At 38.0% G+C, this 20,313-nt stretch overlaps 1 protein-coding gene across 1 annotated transcript in view; it reads left to right on the forward strand.

Annotated features, from left to right (window-relative positions):
• ctnna1 (catenin (cadherin-associated protein), alpha 1) overlaps positions 1-20,313 on the forward strand; it is a 105,637-nt gene that overhangs the window by 55,809 nt on the left and 29,515 nt on the right. Inside the window, exons 8-13 of the mRNA XM_051127173.1 lie at positions 1,380-1,460; positions 1,683-1,835; positions 10,912-11,004; positions 11,342-11,498; positions 13,719-13,919; positions 16,826-16,977. Coding sequence (XP_050983130.1) covers positions 1,380-1,460; positions 1,683-1,835; positions 10,912-11,004; positions 11,342-11,498; positions 13,719-13,919; positions 16,826-16,977 — 837 coding nt within the window. The remainder of the gene's footprint in view (positions 1-1,379; positions 1,461-1,682; positions 1,836-10,911; positions 11,005-11,341; positions 11,499-13,718; positions 13,920-16,825; positions 16,978-20,313) is intronic.

The raw sequence follows: 20,313 nt of genomic DNA on the forward strand, positions 1-20,313 counted from the left end.
GGAGAATTGTTCATACTGCAAGCACTGCTCTACCTGACCATAATGTGTGAAAACACCACGTAAACTAGTGTGAGAAATCAAATGACTGCCCAATTAAGTGGAGCTGTTTGAAACAAAATCAATATTGAGTGATCCAAGTCATTTCGCCCCCTTTTGGGAACATGCGATCATATAGGTAATATCCATCGAGTTTTCTTAGTTAAGCTGTGGATGAATGTACCATTTGTGGTAATCTGGGTAATTTTTGTCGAGCAGCTCGACTGAAGGTTAGTGATTTTTAGAATTGACAGTCCCTCGCCATTACACTGGAGAGTCTATGTTGTTCTCAAGTGCTTTCATCCGACTGGCACAAAGTCAGTAGGGGATTAAGGCCGATGGCGCTCACTTGCCTCCCTACCATGTACCACCCAATGGGGTGATGTTGTAGGAGGGGGCCTGAACTGCCAGTGCCACTGCTATATTTCATTGACTGTCACGCTTTTGCTGCTTGTGCCCCTGTGACGGCCTTCCCCCAGGCTTTTCCCTTCGCTGGAGATTTACCTACTCACTGCACATGAGCAATTTGTCTGGGGCATGTGAGTGAGATCTGCTCTTCCAACACTAGCCGACCTGACTTGGAAAGTGTAGAAATTGCTCAGATTTATCTTAGAAATCAATCGCAATCACTGTTGGCTAACATGTGAACTCTGCTTGACCAGGCTTGACTCCTCCCGCCTACCTTTTTCTGAACTTTGTGTATTGTTAAAAGCTGTCTGACCCATCACATAATGGGTTTTATTTGAAGATGTAAGTGCCTTGCTTACATTTTAATCCTCAAAGGTTGGGGCTGGAAGTATCGGACACCAGTTCAAAAGAATGTCGCATTTTGCCTAATCTTTAAGTGTGCCTTTTCCTTGCATCCTCTGTTTTGTTTTGTTTTTTGTACTTGCACTGCAGGAGAGCTATTTGTGTCATGAATTATTTCACAGGCTGCTTAAGCCCAGCTCGACAAAGTGACAGACAAAAACTCTGGATTTTCAAGCTGAAAAATGTATCGGTGAAAGAATGTGGGCGGGTGCCTCCTGACAGTACCACAAGTCACGTTAGTCATACGAAACAATAACCGCCAAAGGGGGGGGGGTAAAGGAATCTAAACCCCTACAAAGTTTTCAAGAATGAAATGAAATGTTTGCCACAGGGGGTTATAACCATCCGAGTGACTCATGCTGTTTTACTTTTTTCTTCTTCTGTAGAAAATGCATCTTATCCATCACATCTTATAAGTTTGTCTTGTCCTTTCAGTCCTCAGCTTTAACTCCTACCTGTCGTTTTTCTTTTTCCCAGACTATAACAAGTTCAAATGAGACTAAGTACGTTTTCTCCCGTTTGTTTTATAACAGGCTGGACGTAAGGAGAAGAGCGATGCCCTGAACATGGCCATCGACAGGATGACTAAGAAGACCCGTGACCTGCGCAGACAGGTCTGTTCACCTTGAAGCAGTGCACAGAATCGCATTTATTTTGATCTTAGGTGTCAGCAAGAATACTTTATGTCCTTCTCCTTAATAATAAATCACGGCTGTCCCTCTTTAGATGCATGTTGTGTTTACGTTGCGTATTAAAAATGAATACACCAAACCCAGGAGCTCTGAGCGATCATAAGCTTGCTAAAGATTTGTGTGTTTGCGTATTCATAATTTCAGCTGCGGAAGGCTGTGATGGACCACGTGTCGGACTCTTTTCTGGAGACCAATGTTCCACTGCTGGTATTGATCGAGGCTGCCAAGAATGGTAATGAAAAGGAGGTGAAGGAATATGCCCAAGTTTTCCGTGAGCACGCCAACAAACTGATTGAGGTAGGCACCTGTTTTCTGCTCCATAAAGTGCCAATTACTGTCCCTCGTCTGTTGCAGATTTTAAATTCTGGATTTGTTTCAAAACAAATGATGGAACATTATTTGCACTCCTCCAGACTAGCTATTCTTTTGTTTAACGTGGCATCTCAATGAGAGCACACTGGTGATTGTAGTTTTGTTGTCTTTGATTTAAAGAAGTTCACTTCCAGAACAAAAATGTAAAGATAATGTACCCCTTTTCATCCAAGATGTTCTTTCTTCAGTCGTAAAGAATTTTTTTTTTAGTTTTTTGAGGGAAAACATTTCAGGATTTCTGTCCATATAGTGGACTTCTATGGTGCCTATGAGTTTGAACTTCCAAAATGTAGTTTAAATGCAGCTTCAAAGGGCTCTAAACGATCCCAGCCGAGGAATAAAGGTCTTATCTACCAAAACGATTGGTTATTTTTTAAAAAAAAATAAAAATAAAATGGACAGTTTCTGTACTTTTTTTCTTACCGGAATACACAGTTCACGCAGAGCTAGACAAGACAAGCATTTGAGGTTGAAAAGTATATAAATTGTCAATTTTTTAAGAAAATAGCTGATTGTTTCTCTAGATGAGCCCTTCTTCCTTGGCTGGGATTGTTTAGAGCACTTTGAAGCTGCATTTCAACTGCGTTTTGGAAGTTCAAACTCACGGGCTCAAACTCAAGTCCACTATATGAAGAGAAATCCTGAAATGCTTTCCTCAAAAAACAATTTTTTACGACTGACGAAAGATGACGTGATCTTGGATGACAAGAGGAGTGAGTAAATTATCTGTAAATTTTTGTTCTGGAAGTGAACTTCTCCTTTAAGACTTTTGTTGACATTTGACGAAGCTTTTTTATCATTCAGATAAGCCCTTTAGGGCTTTGTAAAAGTCTGTTAAAATGCACAGACCAGTCCTGATCCATAATTGATTTTGTGCACAGACTTGCTTTTCTAGTATTTGTCACTGACATGAAACAAAATGTGAGATGTTTTGCCAGACTAAATTAAATGAAGAGATGAGTCAGGATAGACAGCCTAACCGATTATGGTGGCCGACCACTGAGTTCATCTAATTTTTTTTTAACTTTCATATTTTAGGATGCTGTGCTTGGAAGGGGATGATTTTAAGAGACAACTCTTCTCTGGGATGTTTTTAGTATGCTGACAGCATGCTTGAACGTGCTGCAGAGAAGTTGCATCTCTAAATTCATCCCCATCAAAGCATCACTTTTGTAACAAATTCGCCGCCTTCAACAGATTTCAAGACAATTACTGTCAGACTTCAAATCACTTGCTGTGAGCAACGTTTCCATTATTATGCATAATCTGTAGATATTGTGAGAACCGCGATAGTTCTGTGCGATAGAAGTTTTTAAATATTTAGCCTTATTTGTTAGATCACTAGATATTTGTAGGATATCTGTCAGTTCCTTTATTGAAGAGCCGCACCCTTCAACATAAGCCTGAAACATTCTAATTATACCAGTTGAGTATCTGGGTTGATAATAATATATAGCTTTACAGATCACTAATTAAAAGTGCCTTAGCCACCCACAAAGCAAAAAAATGAAAGCTGTCGCTTCCGCAAACACTTGAAGGGGAGAAACTTTCCATTCTGATTCTGACACGCGAGCGGATGTAAAAGCGGAATAAATTTTAATCGATAGTCAGCACCATCACTATTTATGTGGGAATGCAACTGAAGTCTCGCTGTCATGACTGCTTGATCCAAGCGAGCGTGTCGCAGCCCTTTTATCTTTTATGCCTCATATTTTTTTGTGAAGTGTCAGACAGGAGTCAAATGTACACTTTATAGTGCGGGACAAATGCAGCAAGGCTGCTGGGTTTACAATGCCGCAGCCAGGGAATCACTGCATTTGTATGGACAGTCACAACTGTGAATCACATTTTAAGCTCAGCCATAGAGTGAAACTCCTCTGAGCCCAAGGTTAAGTGTTGCTTCGGTGGGGAAATGCGAAACAGCTGGATATCCGGTGACTTATTGATGGACTTCACGAGAAATCTGCATTGTCGTGTCTGTTTGCGGCGTCCGTATTCGTGGCCGATAAATAGGCCGCGTCTCTCGTGGCGTTTTATTTTCCAGATAGATGTTTTTCATGCCGAATCACTGGGGGTTTTATATCTCATGCTCGCATTGGCAGGGCCAGTGACAAGCTGACAGAAATGTTAGCTATCCTCATTAGTTTTTCAAATCTGTTCATCTTAGTCCCTGTGGTAACGCGTCATCCCACCGACATTTCAGACTGACCTCTCCCCACAGGGGGCAGGCCCGGCCCTCGTGTGACATGCTGCGTACAGGGGAAGACTGGTGAAGGAAATCAAAGTGAAGGGAAGAGGAGGGGTAATGAGTAAAAGCCTCAGAGTCTCACCGGGGGCTAAAGATAGTCGAAGCACAACACGTCTCCAAAAAGTCACATCCGTCTCCCTCTCTGCCTCTTTCCTCCCTTCCTCCTCTGTCTCAAACGGGTTTCATCGCCTGGATTTGACACCAGCCAGTGGTCGCACCATATGGATTCCAACCTTAATCCAAACGTGGATTACATGAATGAGACATGGGCTCATTTTGATAATTCTGTTTGAGGGGCATTTACAAACGATTGTGGTTTGTGTATTTCCCTTGCTTTTTTGTCCTTGAGTGTTACATGCAAGCTGCTAGCTATTCATATTTTATCAAATTGTTTGGGTGATATGTGTGAAAGTGTAATCGCAAATCTGTGACTGCACAGGTAGTAATGTCATTCAAACTTTTTATATTATTTTTAACAACAATAATTGTCATTTTTATAATTTAATTATTCAGTTATAAAAATAGGGCTGGGTGATGTGGATAAAAAAAATTATCACTATTTTTTTTCGATGACGATAATTAATCACAATAAATGTCACACAGATTTTTGCTCCAATGTGAAAGTTGTAAAAACAGCACTGTTTAGTGGTTGTGTGACCGAGACTCATCAGCCAGTGAACGCATCTGCTCTAGTAAGCATGCACAGTGCCATCGTTTAAACTTCTGAATGGCACGCTTCGAATGATTAGCGCTCTTTCATTCTGCCTTTGCTGCATAAACGTTGTATCGAACTCTTGCTAACGTTTATCGTGGAATTTATATTGCACGTTAACTATCATTAGATGTATCGCCCAGCCCTTTATCAAATTTTGGAATTGAGACTTTGCGCCTAAAACACCCGTTACTGTTAAAACGACTGTAATGCACAGATTCTTGTGACATTTCTTTACTATAAAGCAAATTGCTGATGCACTAAGCCTGTATTCCAGCTGTGTAGAGGGTCAGCTTATGCGTGACCTCGTGTTGTCTGTTTTGTATGGTGAAGGGTCGGTAAAGGGGTTTTGAATAGGTGGGTTCTAAAAAAAAAAAAAAAAAAAAAAAAAATAACTGAATTGTCTGAAATAGCTGGAGCGTCTCACTCTTGGTTGATATCCAATCTGTTGGCAAGGAAATGTATTCATGTGCATTAGGGATTTTTCCCACATTCATGTAGTTGCCTTCTGTTACAAAACGAACACAGTGGGTTGAAACGATGTGCCATATATGGGAATTCCTCTGTTTGCCGATGGCTTTCATCACTAAGGACGGTCTAATATATTTTTGACAGGCAGTAAAGGCGTGCCTTACAGCAAGAGATTGCAGAGGGGAAATTATTTTAACCTCTCTTAACTCTGTGCTTGGATTTGCTCTCGTCCTTCAGTATGGTTAAATAATGACCCTGAACTTTTATTATGCTTGGCATAAAAAACAGAAATGATTGAAAGTGCAGTTATGCGCACAGTGTTTGTTTTGTTTTGTTTGTTTGTTTGTTTGTTTGTTTGTTTGTTTTTTTTCCCCCAGTTTTTAAAGAAGTCATAGCTTGGCCTTGAGTTTTTTTTTTTTTCTTTTTAAATATTTTTATAAAGTCATCCATTCCATGTATAATATTATTTGCAATAGACCTTTCTACAGATAATAATCTGTAACACGCATCATTCTTTAGATTTTTCATAGTGCAAAAAGAATTTAACTAGCCCGAAATAATAATAATAATAATAATAATAATAATAATAATAAAAAAAAAAAAAAAAAAAAAAAAAAAAAACACTGGCTAAAGTTCCCAGCTGACAAATCAGCAAAAAAAAAACTTCAGTGAATTCTATTTTTTTCTTCAAATAACAAGTCAAGAAAGTAGGGGTACAACAGATCACAAAACTCAAGACTCGGATCATATTATGGATCTTTTTTTTTTTTTTCTTTTTTTTTTTTTTTTTTTTTTTTTTTTTTGTTTCACAATAAACAAACAAAAAAATATGGTTCTTTATTATTTAAATAACTAAATAAATAAATAAATCTTTATTTTTCTGACAAAATGCTGCACATTTCTTTCATCTTGGAATTAAAAAAAAAATCCAAAAATCAAATAAATAAAAATACAAATAAAATCATAGAAACAAAGGGTTTTGGTTGTGCTTTCCATTTAAAATCAGAGGCATCCACTGCATTTTAAACACAATCCAAATATAAAGCAACAATGCTAAATACATGAATAGATTTAGATTGTAATAAGATTATGTAGTTTAGAAATTTGAAGCAACAGAGTGGTCTGACTTTAGCTATGTGAAACTATACTACATAAAACTTTGAACAAAACAGCAGACAGGCTGAATGAGACAGTGTAATTCTCTAACAGCAGGTGGCGCTTATGGAACAGCAGGTTTTTTTTAGGCTGCTGCCCCTATAAGACAGAATGCACTGATAAAATATAATGATGCACATGCAATTTCTTTCTCCACTGTTTGTTTACTTAAGACATAACCAACTGACGGGTGTGTTTACTTGAATACTTGCCGAGATAAATCATTTTGTTTGCATGTGTTCAAGTGCAAGGATTTGTGAAAAAGAAAAGTTTGCGCGATGTGTGCACAGAAAACCCCACACAAGTATTGCATTGAATTTTCCTTAGCCTCTTGTGCTTGAATGGTTTAAAATGCTAGAATGATTAAATCAGCACACTTAGAAACAGATGCAAATAATCAAATCTAATCCGTTTCACCCCTTGCCGGTGAACGGTGGAAATCAAGAAAGGAATTTTATATCAGGATACCCCATTGGGCAGGGTGGTGATACATTTTGGTAGCCTGACTAGAAAACAAAATAGTTCAAGGATGCTGGGCTAGTGATTTTGCAAGGCCTGGATTTATAGTGTAATGCAGGTTTTTTTCTTGTTTCATTTAGAGTTTAAATATGGATGTTGTTATTGCTGGGAGGCCATTTAATTTGCAGTACAATGAAGCATCCATGGCTACGACAGGAATGGAACTGCAGCCAACTCCTTCCCTCCCCTCACTCTTTTTACTCCTGTAGAAGGCATGAAGTCGACACTCTCCAAGGGCTGTAAAAAGTGCCAGCTACGTATCTCCTCATCTCTCTCTCTCTCTCTCAATAGTGTTCTTAGATACCACCATTCATTCAAATAGTTTCTTTTGTAGAGGCTTTTGCGTCGCAGTCGGTACTGTTGGAGACAATCCTGGCAACCTGCATACATCCCAAGAGTACTCCGCCGTTACCTATTTGTTAATTTCCATTTTTTTCCCCCCATTTTGAAAGCCACTTATATTGACTTTGAACTTCTGAGCTTGCAGGAAGAGTAGCAGCTTGGCTCTGAGTGTCAGTTCTTGGTCGCAGAAACACAGTGGCGGTTCGGTTTTTATACCATGAAATGCATCATTCCTGAAGCGGGATAAAAATAGAACAAGCTTAGTTTTATTGCCTCAAGGCCTTGTTCTCAAAGGTTCCTGGCTGCTCAAGGAACACTGAGATTGTGCAGGGACTAAACTACATGTGCGACAGAAAATGGTGAGAGAGAAGGGAAGCATGAAAGAAGAGCAAGACTGAAATGAGTTGCGGTTTAAACGTCATATTTTAATTTATTCAAAAATAGTTTATTTGTTTTCATTTTAAATGCTCACTTGTATTTTCTCTTAAATGCAAAATGCTGTATTGAGCTGTTTAAGGGGCAGTTCATAGTGAATGCGTTTCTGCATTTAGAAAAGCTAGACAGAGTAAAATGAAATTGAACAAAAGAGCTATTTAAAACTAACTCATCACTGTTCATACCAACTCAACCTTGACTCCATTTACCATCAATGTTTTGAAGTACGTACCGCACGATTTGAAAAAATGTGGCCTCAAAAACCAATACAAAATTGAAGAGAAAAGATGGCATTAAGAATAAAAGCTAGGCATGTTTCATGCAGTGTCTTACAATGTATTGAGGCGCTGAACTCGTTACGCGAGTCATGCAAATGGAGCTAAATGTATTCTATATATAAAGACTTTTTTTTTTTTTTTTTTTTTTTTTTTCTTTCTTTCTCCATGAACAGCAGTGATAAATTGCTGTTGCCATGATTTTTTTTTTTTTCTCTGAATCTAGCACACATTTTCAGTTTATCTGTGTGGGAAGATCTACCGACCGATATGATAAGACTCATAATCTACCTGAACAGGAAATGAGAATCAGCTCACAATAAACATTTGTTCCTCGTCCTGAATCTGCTTGACATTTAGCTGCAAATGAGCACTGCAGAAGTCGTCAGCGAAGTTGTTAGTCAGTTCCTCATTTTGAGCTTTAGCAAGGGAGAGTGTATCTGCTCTCCTGCGTACTGTACGTGCTAGACAGCTTGTATAAGAACATAAGAACTCGCCCCTTGGTTGACCCAGTGGTGCCGCAGAGGGGTGAAATACCAACTGCACTGATGGGATGTTACTGCAAGAAGGAACAGCCTCAGGAAGAGGATGGGTACTTGAATGGAAATGACTCTGAATTTATGCAGAGCTGCAAGCTATTGATTGACATTTTGATTGTTGCAGGTCAAACTAGTTAGTGTTAGACTTGCTTAAATCAGAGTTGCTATTAAAATGCCTTTGTCGTAACGTGCTCATTAGCTTGTGGCACAAATATTGGAAACTGGACTGTTTACTGTAGGAAATGCATTGGCCAAATAAAAAGTGAGTGTTACTGATACCAATATTACTAATGTCTCTAGGAAATTGTCCAACATTACAGTATAAGTGAGAGCTATCAATTGTAACATTTAGATTTAAAAAAATGTTTAATTTAACTAAACTTAAAACAATCTTCACATAAACTCATTGAATACTCAAAAATATTTACCTGTGACCTTCAGCAAGTAGAAAATGTACAGAAATTTAATAAAATTGTCAAACAGTAAATACTAAATTAAATACAGAAAGCGTTAAACCTACAAGAGTTATTGATTTCCTCTTTTGTTTTTTGATTAATAGACGTCACAGCAGCTGGGTTATTAGGTTACTTGGCTGCTATTACTTTGAGCTGTCGCTGCTGAACATGGCGCGGATCTGAGACGCATGCTTGTAGTTTTATTTGCGTAGTTTCATTCACGTAGTTACTGACAGAGTTAGAGTTCACTGTTGTTCTACCGTTCCCATGTTCGTTTGACTACATGAAGTTGGACAGCATGTCTGAAAAATCTCCTATTTGATGTGGTCAAAGACGTTCTATGACTAAATAAAAGCATATCTTGTCAAGAAAAAAGGAGACTGAGGCAGCAGTTGGAAGTGTGTGGTGGCCAACCCTAGCCCCGACCTGTGTTAACCTGCTAATTTTGACAACACTAATATACAGTTTTTAATGTAATTTTTTATTTATTCAGCTAGTCTAGCAGTAATTGGCACAAAACTTGTGCAGAAGACCATCGTGAGCTTATTCCCCTTGGACAAGTCTGGTGTTAACTGCTTTGCTCTCGGGCACCATGGTGATGGTCAAGGATCGCTCCCCGCAGGGGCCTTCCGGTTGCAATCTTCCAGAATGGCCAATAGATATGCAGTCAAGTGGCCCTCAGGACATATTTCCATCAGATGTGTCATGTCAAGCAGCTTGCGCGTTATAGTGACTGTATTAGCAAAGGTGGGATTCAGATTGGAGACCCTTTCCCCACCCCGCATTCTATGGAATCTAATCGGACGAGATTTAGCCGCTAAACACTATTGCACAATCCTGAAGTGCTCCTTGTTCAAACTGTTGGCATGTATACGTGTTTTTAATGCTTGACTAGTGTGTTTGCTAATGGCACCCTGCTGCTCGAGAGATTCCCAGTATGGTGCTTAAGAGAGAGAGAGCGAGCAGAAGAGAGTCGGCTGTGGTACTCCTGTAGTCACTGGGGCGTTTTCTGTGACTGCGCTGAGCTCTGTTCACATTTACACTCCACTTGTGTTCTGGATGTCCCATTCCTGGCACAGCCAATTCTCGCACATTATGATAAGGTAGAGTAACTCAAAGCAGTCCTGCTAAACAAATATGAGTGAAACTCCTTGGTAACATTTAATTAAAACGACTCTCGCCTTAAGTAATGAAGCTACTCGGCAACGTGCCGTGCTCACTTCGCTGTCTGGAGGCGCTTGCGCAGCCATAGCGAGGCAGCGGAACCCTAAAAATCTCATTTCTTGCCTCGAAAAATTGGCCGCTGCAAATGGATGCAAATAACGTCTGTTTGCAGAGAATGTTTGGCGACTCGTGAGTAAGGAGGGAGATTTGTGGGTCAAGATGACAATTTACTCTATAACACTATAAACATCAGCAACAGGCAGTGGGGTTTGCTTGCCTCAGCACTCTGGATTTCAGCGGCTTGTGGAGTTTCTGAAAGTGTCAGGAATATTTGCCTCTCTCACTTTCCTGAGGTAACAGCCTGGCAGAACGGTGATTTAATCATCTCTAGGAACCACTCCCTGACGCTGTCAGCCATCATCCTGTGAATTATATGAAATATATTCCCTATGTGGCGAGACGACCAGACCTCAATTTCAGGCTTTGCTTTTGTTTTGACTTAATCCTCTGGGGCGCTTTTTTCCTGCTGTATTATTTTACCGTTTTATCAAATAATCAGCTCAACAGCTGACAGCAGGTGTGTGTTAAATTAAAACTGCTTGTCTGAGGGATGGAAAACATCATTTTTTTTGTTTGCTGTTCATTTGTCATATGATTTTAAAAAGCTGCATTATTTTCTGTTGTAGGTTGCTAACCTTGCATGCTCCATCTCAAACAACGAGGAGGGAGTAAAATTGGTACGGATGGCCGCTTCCCAACTGGAAACGCTTTGCCCTCAGGTACGCAGCATTTTGCAAATGCCCCTGCAGTATGTCCATCCTCACTCCACTGTGCCTTTGACTGTATTTAAGCTCTGCTCCAATGACTGTTCTTTCATCCCAGGGCTTTGAATTTGCATGTCTTTCCATCAAATAAACATGCTTTAATCTCAGTTGTAATCTGAAACAATTGTAAATGTGTCTTGAAGGGTTTTGCAGGGAAGACGTGGGCTCAGATAATCAATCCGCATATGTGTAGATGTGATTTTTTTTTTTTTTTTTTTTTTTTTTTTTTTTTTTTTTTTTGGTTCTTGTATGTCTTAAAAGCAGATTAATGGGTTGTTTGTGGTAATTGCAGGTGATTAATGCAGCCTTGGCCCTGGCTGCCAAGCCTAACAGCAAAGTGGCTCAGGATAACATGGATTTGTTTAAGGACCAGTGGGAGAAGCAGGTGCGAGTGCTTACTGACGCAGTGGATGACATCACTTCCATTGATGACTTCCTCAGCGTGTCAGGTAAGCCCAAGTGTAGAGGTGGATCTTGGCACAGACGCCGTGTTAAAGAGATGGTTCACCTGCAAATGAAAACTGTCCTCATTTACTCTACCCTTATGGCTTTCCTTTGAAGAAAGATGCTTAGCAGAATTTTCATGATTTTACCAAAAAGTACTATGAAATAGATTGAACAGCTTTGTGTGAAAGACCCAAATTTAAATGATTCACTTAAAATGTATAATTTGGTAGCTCACATATATCTTTTGTATGGAAGTCTGTTTCTGCCACAGAATAAAAACAAAAAAAGGTAATTGTGACCTTTTATTTTACAATTCTGACTTTTTTTCTCGCAATTGTGAGTTTATATCTCATAATTCTGGCTTTTTTTTCTCAGAATTGTGAGATATAAACATGGTTCTGACTTTTTTCTCCCAATTGTGTGATATAAACTTGCAATTGTGAGTTATAAAGTCAGAATTGTGGGATTTATGTACTCACAATTCTGACTTTTTTTATTTTTTCAAAATTGTAAGATATAGACTTCTAATTGGGAGTTATAAAGTCCGGTTTTTAGGGAAAAAAAGACTGTTTTCTCAGGATTGTGACTTTATATCTCAACTCTGACGTAATAACTCAACTGTGTATTCTAAAGTGCTATATAAACTCGCAATTCTGACATTTTTCTCTGAATTGTAAATTTACATCTCACTTTTTTTTTTTTTTTTTTTTTCTCTCTCTGAATTGTCAGTGTATATCTAGAAATTCTGACTCTATAACTCAAAATTGAGAGTTTTTAGCATGCAATTCTGAGAAAAAAAAAAAGTCTTTTTGTTGTTTGTTTTGTATTTTGCAGTTCTGACTTCATTTCTCAGAATTACGGGTTTATCTCTCTCAATTTTGGAAAAAAAAAAGTCAGAATTGCAAGTTTCTACCGTAAAAGTCAGAAAAAGATATAAACTTGCAATTGTGAGAGAATTGTGGGGAGAAAAAAAAAAAACAAAAACGTTGCAACTACCTTTTTAAAATTTTATTCGGTGTCGGAAACTGCTTCCGTACTTTTGCCCTTCCTCATATGCTAGCGTTAAAATGTTTGTGGTAAATAAGATGTTTTTGAAGAGTCAGTAATATCTCTCTCTTTCATTTGGCTTGCTCCCTGAAGAGTCAGTAATATAGTGAAATAATTTAACCATTTTGTATTTTTTAAAACGTAATTTGTTCCTGTGATCGCAAAGTTGGATTCATTCTAACATGCTGATTTGGTCCTCAAGAAACATTTTGTTTATAGAAATAAATATTTAATATAATTAATATAAATGGTAGTAGAAATTTCAAAAGAACAGCATGGAAGTATTTTGTTACATTTATACAAAAGATTGTTTATATGTTTTTATTATGTGTTATGCTTTTTAATGTCACTTTTGATCCATTCAATGCAGCTTTGCTGAGTAGGATTATTTATTTCTTTCAAAAACATCTTTGAACAATGCTGTATCGGAAACATATTGTCTGTTTCATACATTTCATTTGTATGCATTTTAAACCCTTTCTGACCAAGTATTCTTCAGCAATAGCACAATCCCACCAGATGTCATAAAGAACAAGCTTTTTAAACCGCATAGAATGATTTCAACCTACTTCAGCTTAATAATACTCTACTTGGCTTCTGTCTGTTTGTACCAGACCCATAATAGCTTCATGCAGAAGAGGTGAATAGCCTTTACACCTACATCTCTATCAGCAACTGATGACACGGGCCACTTCCGATCATGGGCTATTTAGTGGCCACGTTTAAAGAAGTTCATTAGCTTCTCAGGAGCAGACATAAGCTCTCGAGTGTCAATTCTCTCTTGTGGAATTGACATTCTATCACGAATGTTAAAGACTTACCCTCCCCCTGTCAGACGTGGCCTTTAAGAGTTCTTGTTAAGCTGTAGGCTGACTGACTGCCTTCACCTCCTCTCAAGGACAGATTACAGTTTACCACGTTGATTTGCATTTCCCAGACACCCATTACTAAACTGTCTGAGTGTGTGTTTAATCTTTTTTTTCCATCCGCCCTTGTGGTTCCCGTTAATGTTCTTAAGTCAGGGACAATGTAAATACAGCATGAAGGATGAGGATTTCCTGTCTTCATGCTTTGCATTGTAGTTTGCGCTCTGTAGATTCTCCAGTGTTGTTTCCTTAGTTATTTTAAACATTGTCTTCTTTTCTGAAATTCTGACATTGTCTTCTTTGCTTTAGAAAATCACATTCTGGAGGATGTGAACAAGTGTGTCATCGCTCTCCAAGAGAAGGATGTCGATGGCCTGGATCGCACTGCTGGAGCCATTCGAGGTAGAGCTGCTCGTGTGGTCCACGTGGTCACATCTGAGATGGACAACTATGAGCCTGGGGTCTACACGGAGAAAGTTCTGGAAGCCACCAAGCTTCTCACTGATACAGGTATAAACCAAAACACTATATGCTTGAAGCTATTTGTTTTGCCAAAAATGTCTTGGCTACAGCCAATTTTATGTAAAATATGTATTAAAGAAGTCCACTTCCAGAACAAAAATTTACAGATAATGTACTCGCCCCCTTGTCATCCAAGATTTTCAAGTCTTTCTTTCTTCGGTCGTAAAGAAATTGCTTTTTGAGGAAAACATTTCAGGATTTTTCTCTATATAATGGACTGCCATGGTGCCCGAGTTTGAACTTCCTAAATGCAGCTTCAAACGATCCCAAATGCGGTAGTAAACGATCCCAACCATGGTAACAGGGTCTTATCTAGCGAAACGATCGGTTATTTTTGTTTAAAAAAAAAGTTTAAATACTTTTTAATCTGAAACGCTCGTCTTGTCTTACTCTGCCTGAACTCTGTGTATTCTGGTTCAAGAGAGTTAGGGTATCTCTCAAAACTCCAATTGTATTTTCTCCCTCAACTTCAAAAATCATTTCAAGATCATCCTACATTGCTGCAGAAGTACCGACACAGTCCTTGCAAAGTGAACATGCAAAGAAGATCAAACACCCTTAACAAAAAAAATGTAAAACAGCGATATAGGATGATTTTGAAGTTGAGGGAGAACATGAGATGGGAGTTTTTTACAACATACCCTAACGGTCATGAACCGGGAAAAAAAACTGTCCCGGCAGAGTAAGACAAGTTGAGCGTTTGACATTAAAAAGTATGTAAATTGTATTATTTTTTTTATGAAGTAAAAAAAAAATGTTTCGCTAGATAAGACTCTTCTTCCTTGGCTGGGATCGATTACAACCACTTTTGGGATCATTTGAAGCCGTATTTCAACTACATTTTGGAAGTTCAAACGCGGGGCACCATATAAGTCCACTATATGGAGAAAAATACTGAAATGTTTTCCTCAAAAAACATCATTTCCTCAAAAAATTTCCTCAACAAAACAAGAACGAAAGACATGAACATGTTGGATGAATACGTTTTCTGTAAATCTTTGTTCTGGAAGTGGACTTCTTTAACAACATTTAATAATATGAAATAAATAATACTACTAAAATCATAACTCAAAACCATAATTGTAGACTGCTGCTGATTGGCATTGTTTGGTGCAGTAATACAAATGTTAATTTGTCATTGTTTGACAGCTGCTTCGAACATGCTTCATCCAATCGTAGCGTGGTCAGAACTATCCGTTTAATATTATTTTTGGTGATGGCGCTTGTGCATGTGTGATTAATTTCTATTTAAAATCCATTGTTCTTGTTTAATATCTGAAAATGCTGCACAGGCATCTAAAAATAGCCCTGCTACCATCTGGACCAGAATTTCCTTGAGTGGGTTTGTAGGCTGTTGGTGCAAGAGTGCTGATTTTAAAATAAAAGTAACTTCATTTACGTCCTCGCAAGGTTGCATAACATGGCCATGCCTTGGATGGCCAAAAGCGCTGTCTGAATAGGCAGCTCACTAAGTTTTAAGACGCTGCCTGTGACCAGTATCTGCACTCTAGCTTTATTAGAAAGATAAAACATACTATTACTCTTTTCTACTAGATAAAACGTAATATTACTTTCATGTGAGGTTACATAATAGCATTCGGATGCCTCCAGGAACCTTCTTATGACTAAAATTGCAGAGATGGTTCATTCCTCTGGGACAAAGCATAAGATTTTCCTGTTCATTTGCGGACTTTCTCTTGGGAAATGCTATGTCACATTTTGTGTGCTCTGTTCAGCTTTGCGTTAAAACAAATAACTGGGCCATATTGGCAAAGACGAGGATGTTATGTCACTAATGATTGCTTTTATTACTGTTAAACCTTGTGCCTGTAAACCTCAAGGCTTACCGAAAACCTTTTGTTAATGCAAATTCCAAGTTTTCACTTTTTTCCCAACACACATCTTCCTGTTCAATCTCTCCCTGCTTCTGTACTCCCAGTGCAGTCCTAAATTGTGAATGAGAATGAGTATTAATGTAGATGTGTTCAGTGCCTATGGGAAGGGACTACCATTTTATGGCTGAGAGGTGGTGCGTAGCTGGTGGGCTGGCTCCTAGAAATGGTTGGGCAAACTGCTATAGATCATCCTGAATCAGTTGAATCAATCAACCAAATTTCATAAAGGTTTGGTCTCACATGGGCCAGTCTGATTACATATCCCTAGTGGTTGTTCAGCCCCAAATTTACAGATAAGATAAAAGCAGGAACCATATTCTAGCCATAAAAGCATTCCGCAGTCAGTTTAAACCAATCTGTTTGTTTGGTGTACTACTTAAAAACTTCTAATTTGGTTCATTAAACACAAAGCTCTAAATGTGGTCTCCAGGCCTGAAGGTATTCATTTGTGTTGCAAACACTCAGTGTCATTAAATATCCTCTGGGAATAAATTGGCAAATGCCATCCACAAAACAAATAGGAAGCAGCCCTCAAAAGGTCTCCGGTTCCCATCGCCTTTGAATGCAGAGAGAGTTTTTGTGTGGCTTTGAGGTCTTGCTGCCACCTGTCTTGTGATTGATTCATTTAAGGGTGCCTCTGGATTAAGTGTACTCATCTGCCGTTCTCGCAGTCAAGTAAAGCCTGATTAAAAGTTGCCTTGAGCAGTCATTAAAATCCAGCAACACATCCACCGTGAATTTCTGCGTTTACTCAGCTGTTTCGGGCGTTACAAGTTAGACGGAGGGGGGAAGTGTCGATTCAATTCAAATCTAATTTGAATTATATATTTCTACAGGCGCAGTGTCTTGATTGAATTGTACTTCAGCTCACTCATATTTGCTGAGTTGAAACGGAATTGTTTCCAGCAAAATTAATCAGTTTTTTTTTTTTTCCTTTTCGTTTGCTGCTAAGTGTTTCTGACCTTGCTGTTTGCCCTTTCTTTGTGTTTGTGTTTACAGTGATGCCACGTTTCACTGAGCAGGTAGAGGCAGCCGTGGAGGCTCTCAGTGCCAACCCAAGCCAGCCAGTGGATGAGAACGAGTTCATTGATGCCTCGCGTCTGGTGTATGATGGCGTGAGGGACATCAGGAAGGCGGTTCTTATGATCAGGGTGAGCAGAAGTCTTTCTCTTCCAAATTTTAAAAGGTTTATCTAGGGGAAAAAAAAATCATTTTGAACACTAGTAGATAATAGGCAAAAGGGCAGATTACTGTTACAAAAAAATGCACCAAAAAGTGCAATAAAAATAGTCAATGTGACTGAATTAAATTTCTGTATGGAAAAGATCAGCTTGGACACTCTGCTTGTATTTCACAGAAGAATGAATTAAAGGGATAGTTCGCCCAAAAATGAAAATTCTGTCATTACTCGCCTTCATGTCGTTCCAAACCCGTAAGACCTTCATCTTCAGAACACAGATTAAAATATTTTTGATGAAATCCCAGAGTTTTCTGACCCTGCACAGACAGCAACACAAATGAAACGATCAAACGTTTTAGGAAGGTAATAAGAACATAATATGGGGTAATAGGGGTGCACATAAGTGGTCCGTATGTGCGACCAAAATAACAAACGCACTGTGAAAATAAGTTCAGAGCGCGCATTTGCGTATTGACATGGTTGACAGCTGTTAATGCACAGTTACCATTTTAGGTCGGAAAACTGTAATACTGTATAAGATTTCTATTCAAACTGAAAGCATAATTCTAGGCTATTTGCTGCCATTTTCAGCGCACACTGCAAAAATGACATTTCATTCACTGAGCTCTTCACTGAACACTCTTCAATAGACCCTTTTCAAAAGACTGACGTGTTTTTTTTTTTTTTATATTGATTTTAAAAAATGTATGTGCAGTTATAACACTAATTTGTATTATATCACCTTTGCGTCAAATAGGGGTTATGCGCTGCAGACATCTGTATTCGGCTAAACGGGTCTCGTTGCTTCCGGTTCAAATGCTTTGCATGTGCCTCGTAAAATATAAAGGTGTTTTACTCAAGATGGCTTCAAAGAAGACACTAAAGATAATCATAATCAATGTCCATTATGTATGTGGATTGATAAGTTTATTTTTATTCTTTTCACAAACAATTATATACAAAAATGTAATAACATATCAACAGTTAAAAAACATTTAGCTAGTTTTACTGATTACCTTAAAAATCCTTCGATATTGCCATTATTTAATACGGCCATTAACACGTTCTCCAAGCGGAAGGTATGAGACCTGTTTTCCGGGTTTGGTCAGGTGACGTTCGACACATACCCTATTACAAAAAAAAAATGCAGCTGATGCAGCGTTTATGGGAGGGGCTGTAAATTTTACATGGTTCGTTCTTCTGACTGGTGTTATTGGTCGCTCTGAATTTTTTTTTCTGTTTTTTGAAAGTAGTTAAAAAAAACTATTGTTGACTTGCTAATTTTAGATTTGAAAATGCGAAATTCATATGAAAATTTAAATATTATAATTGTATTTTTTAATTTACTATAAAATATATATATTTTTTTTTAATACTCCCTTTTTATTTTAAAATATGTAAAAATGTGTGTGTATATATATATATATATATATATATATATATATATATATATATATATATATGTATGTATATATATATGTATATATGTATATATATATATATATATATATATGTATGTATGTGTGTGTGTGTGTGTGTGTGTGTGTATATATATATATATATATATATATATATATATATATATATATATATATATATATATATATATATGTATATGTATATATGTGTGTGTGTGTGTGTATATATATATATATATAATATATCCAATGATATTGTCATCACTATTATTAATTAATTTTTTGGGGGTTATATTTAACCAAATCTCCGGGTACTCTTTTGCAAACCAGACTAAAAAAAAAACCTGTGTGCATCCCTGGTTATAAGAGACTCATTAAAATTCTCATTAAAAAGATATTCTCTCTCATGGACTGTTTTAACAATGTCCTTACTACCTTTCTGGGCCGTTTGAAAGTCTGTTGCATTGCTGTCTAGGCGGAGTCAGAAAGCTCTTGGATTTCATCCAAAATATCTTAATTTGTTCCGGAGATGAACGAAGGTCTTATGTGTTTGGGACAACATAAGGGTGAATAATTAATGATAGAATGTTTATTTTTGAGTGACCTATCCTTTTAAGTGTTGGAATGAAATATTTGTGAGTAAATGACATTTTGTGTATAACATTTTCATCTATTATTTTTAAAGAGCAATTTTTTTTTATTACTTTAACTACGCCACCCACACAGGTTTCGAGTGCACTCTGAATTTTATGACCTTCCATGTGGTTTTTAGCACTTCCATTCCCCCCCACCTCATAAGAGCTTGTAATATTGAGGTAAACTCCAATTAGGTATATCAAAACTTGTTCAGAATTAGAAGGAAGAAGAGGGCAGGGTTAATTAGTGGTTTGCTCTGTGAGGATATATATAGCTCAGAATAATACTGCACTTAAACTGAATGTGTGTGAGAGAGAGAGAGAAAAAAGAAAACCTGGTGCACATATATGTGCTGCTTTATTAAAAACTAATGGTGAGTTTGTTTTGGGCAAGTGGTAACCTAATTGAACAGATTTCCCTCTCCATGTGCACTATTACCGGAGCTGTAGTTGTCTGAGGGTTAATGGTCTTTCCCTGAGCTGAACTGTAACATTGGACAGATGGTTGCTAGCTTGCAGTCAAGCGTTAGCTAACAGTCTGACAATAAGCAGACAACAGTCCACTCCTGCCGTGCGGGGAAACGCACAGACCCTTAACTCCACTTTGCCGGAACAACTAGGTTAAAAGCGTTAATTGAGGCAAATATCGTCTTTCGTAGTTCCAGACTAACGAGTTTTCAATTAATTGCGAAGATAATGTACACTGCATTTGAATAATTGGCTCATGAGGAAGTGTGTTGGAATGTATTAGCGCCTTTAGTTAAAGCAAAGAGTGCGTCCGTGACCCGGATAATGAAGCGTTCGATTAAAAGGCCTCCGGAAATTGGGCCGCACATCCGCGCGCTCGTATATTTGCTATTGATAATTGAGATCGCATCATATTTCTCTGCCGCCTTTGTACTTATACCTTGTTTGAATACATCCACCAACCCTCTTTTCAAATGTCAAGCAGCGAGACGATTTGCATCGACTCACTAGTTTGATGCAGATGAAACTATCCGACTTGTTCCAAAATGTTCATTAATAACAGGGTTTAAATTAGAATGAATAAACAAAATTAGATGGGGGATCCATTACGCTGTATTTGCATTATAATACGCAATTGATTTTTTAGAAAAGGGATTTAATTAGCATTTCCCCCTTTATTTTCAAATCCTAGGAGAGCTGTGTAGTGCCTCATTCATTTTCCACTCCAGACATCCTTCTAGTTATCTAGATTGATTCAGTGGTTAAAACAAAAGGCCTTTTGGCATA

The sequence above is a fragment of the Labeo rohita genome, chromosome 14 (assembly GCF_022985175.1).
Source record: "Labeo rohita strain BAU-BD-2019 chromosome 14, IGBB_LRoh.1.0, whole genome shotgun sequence".
Classification (NCBI taxonomy): domain Eukaryota; kingdom Metazoa; phylum Chordata; class Actinopteri; order Cypriniformes; family Cyprinidae; genus Labeo; species Labeo rohita.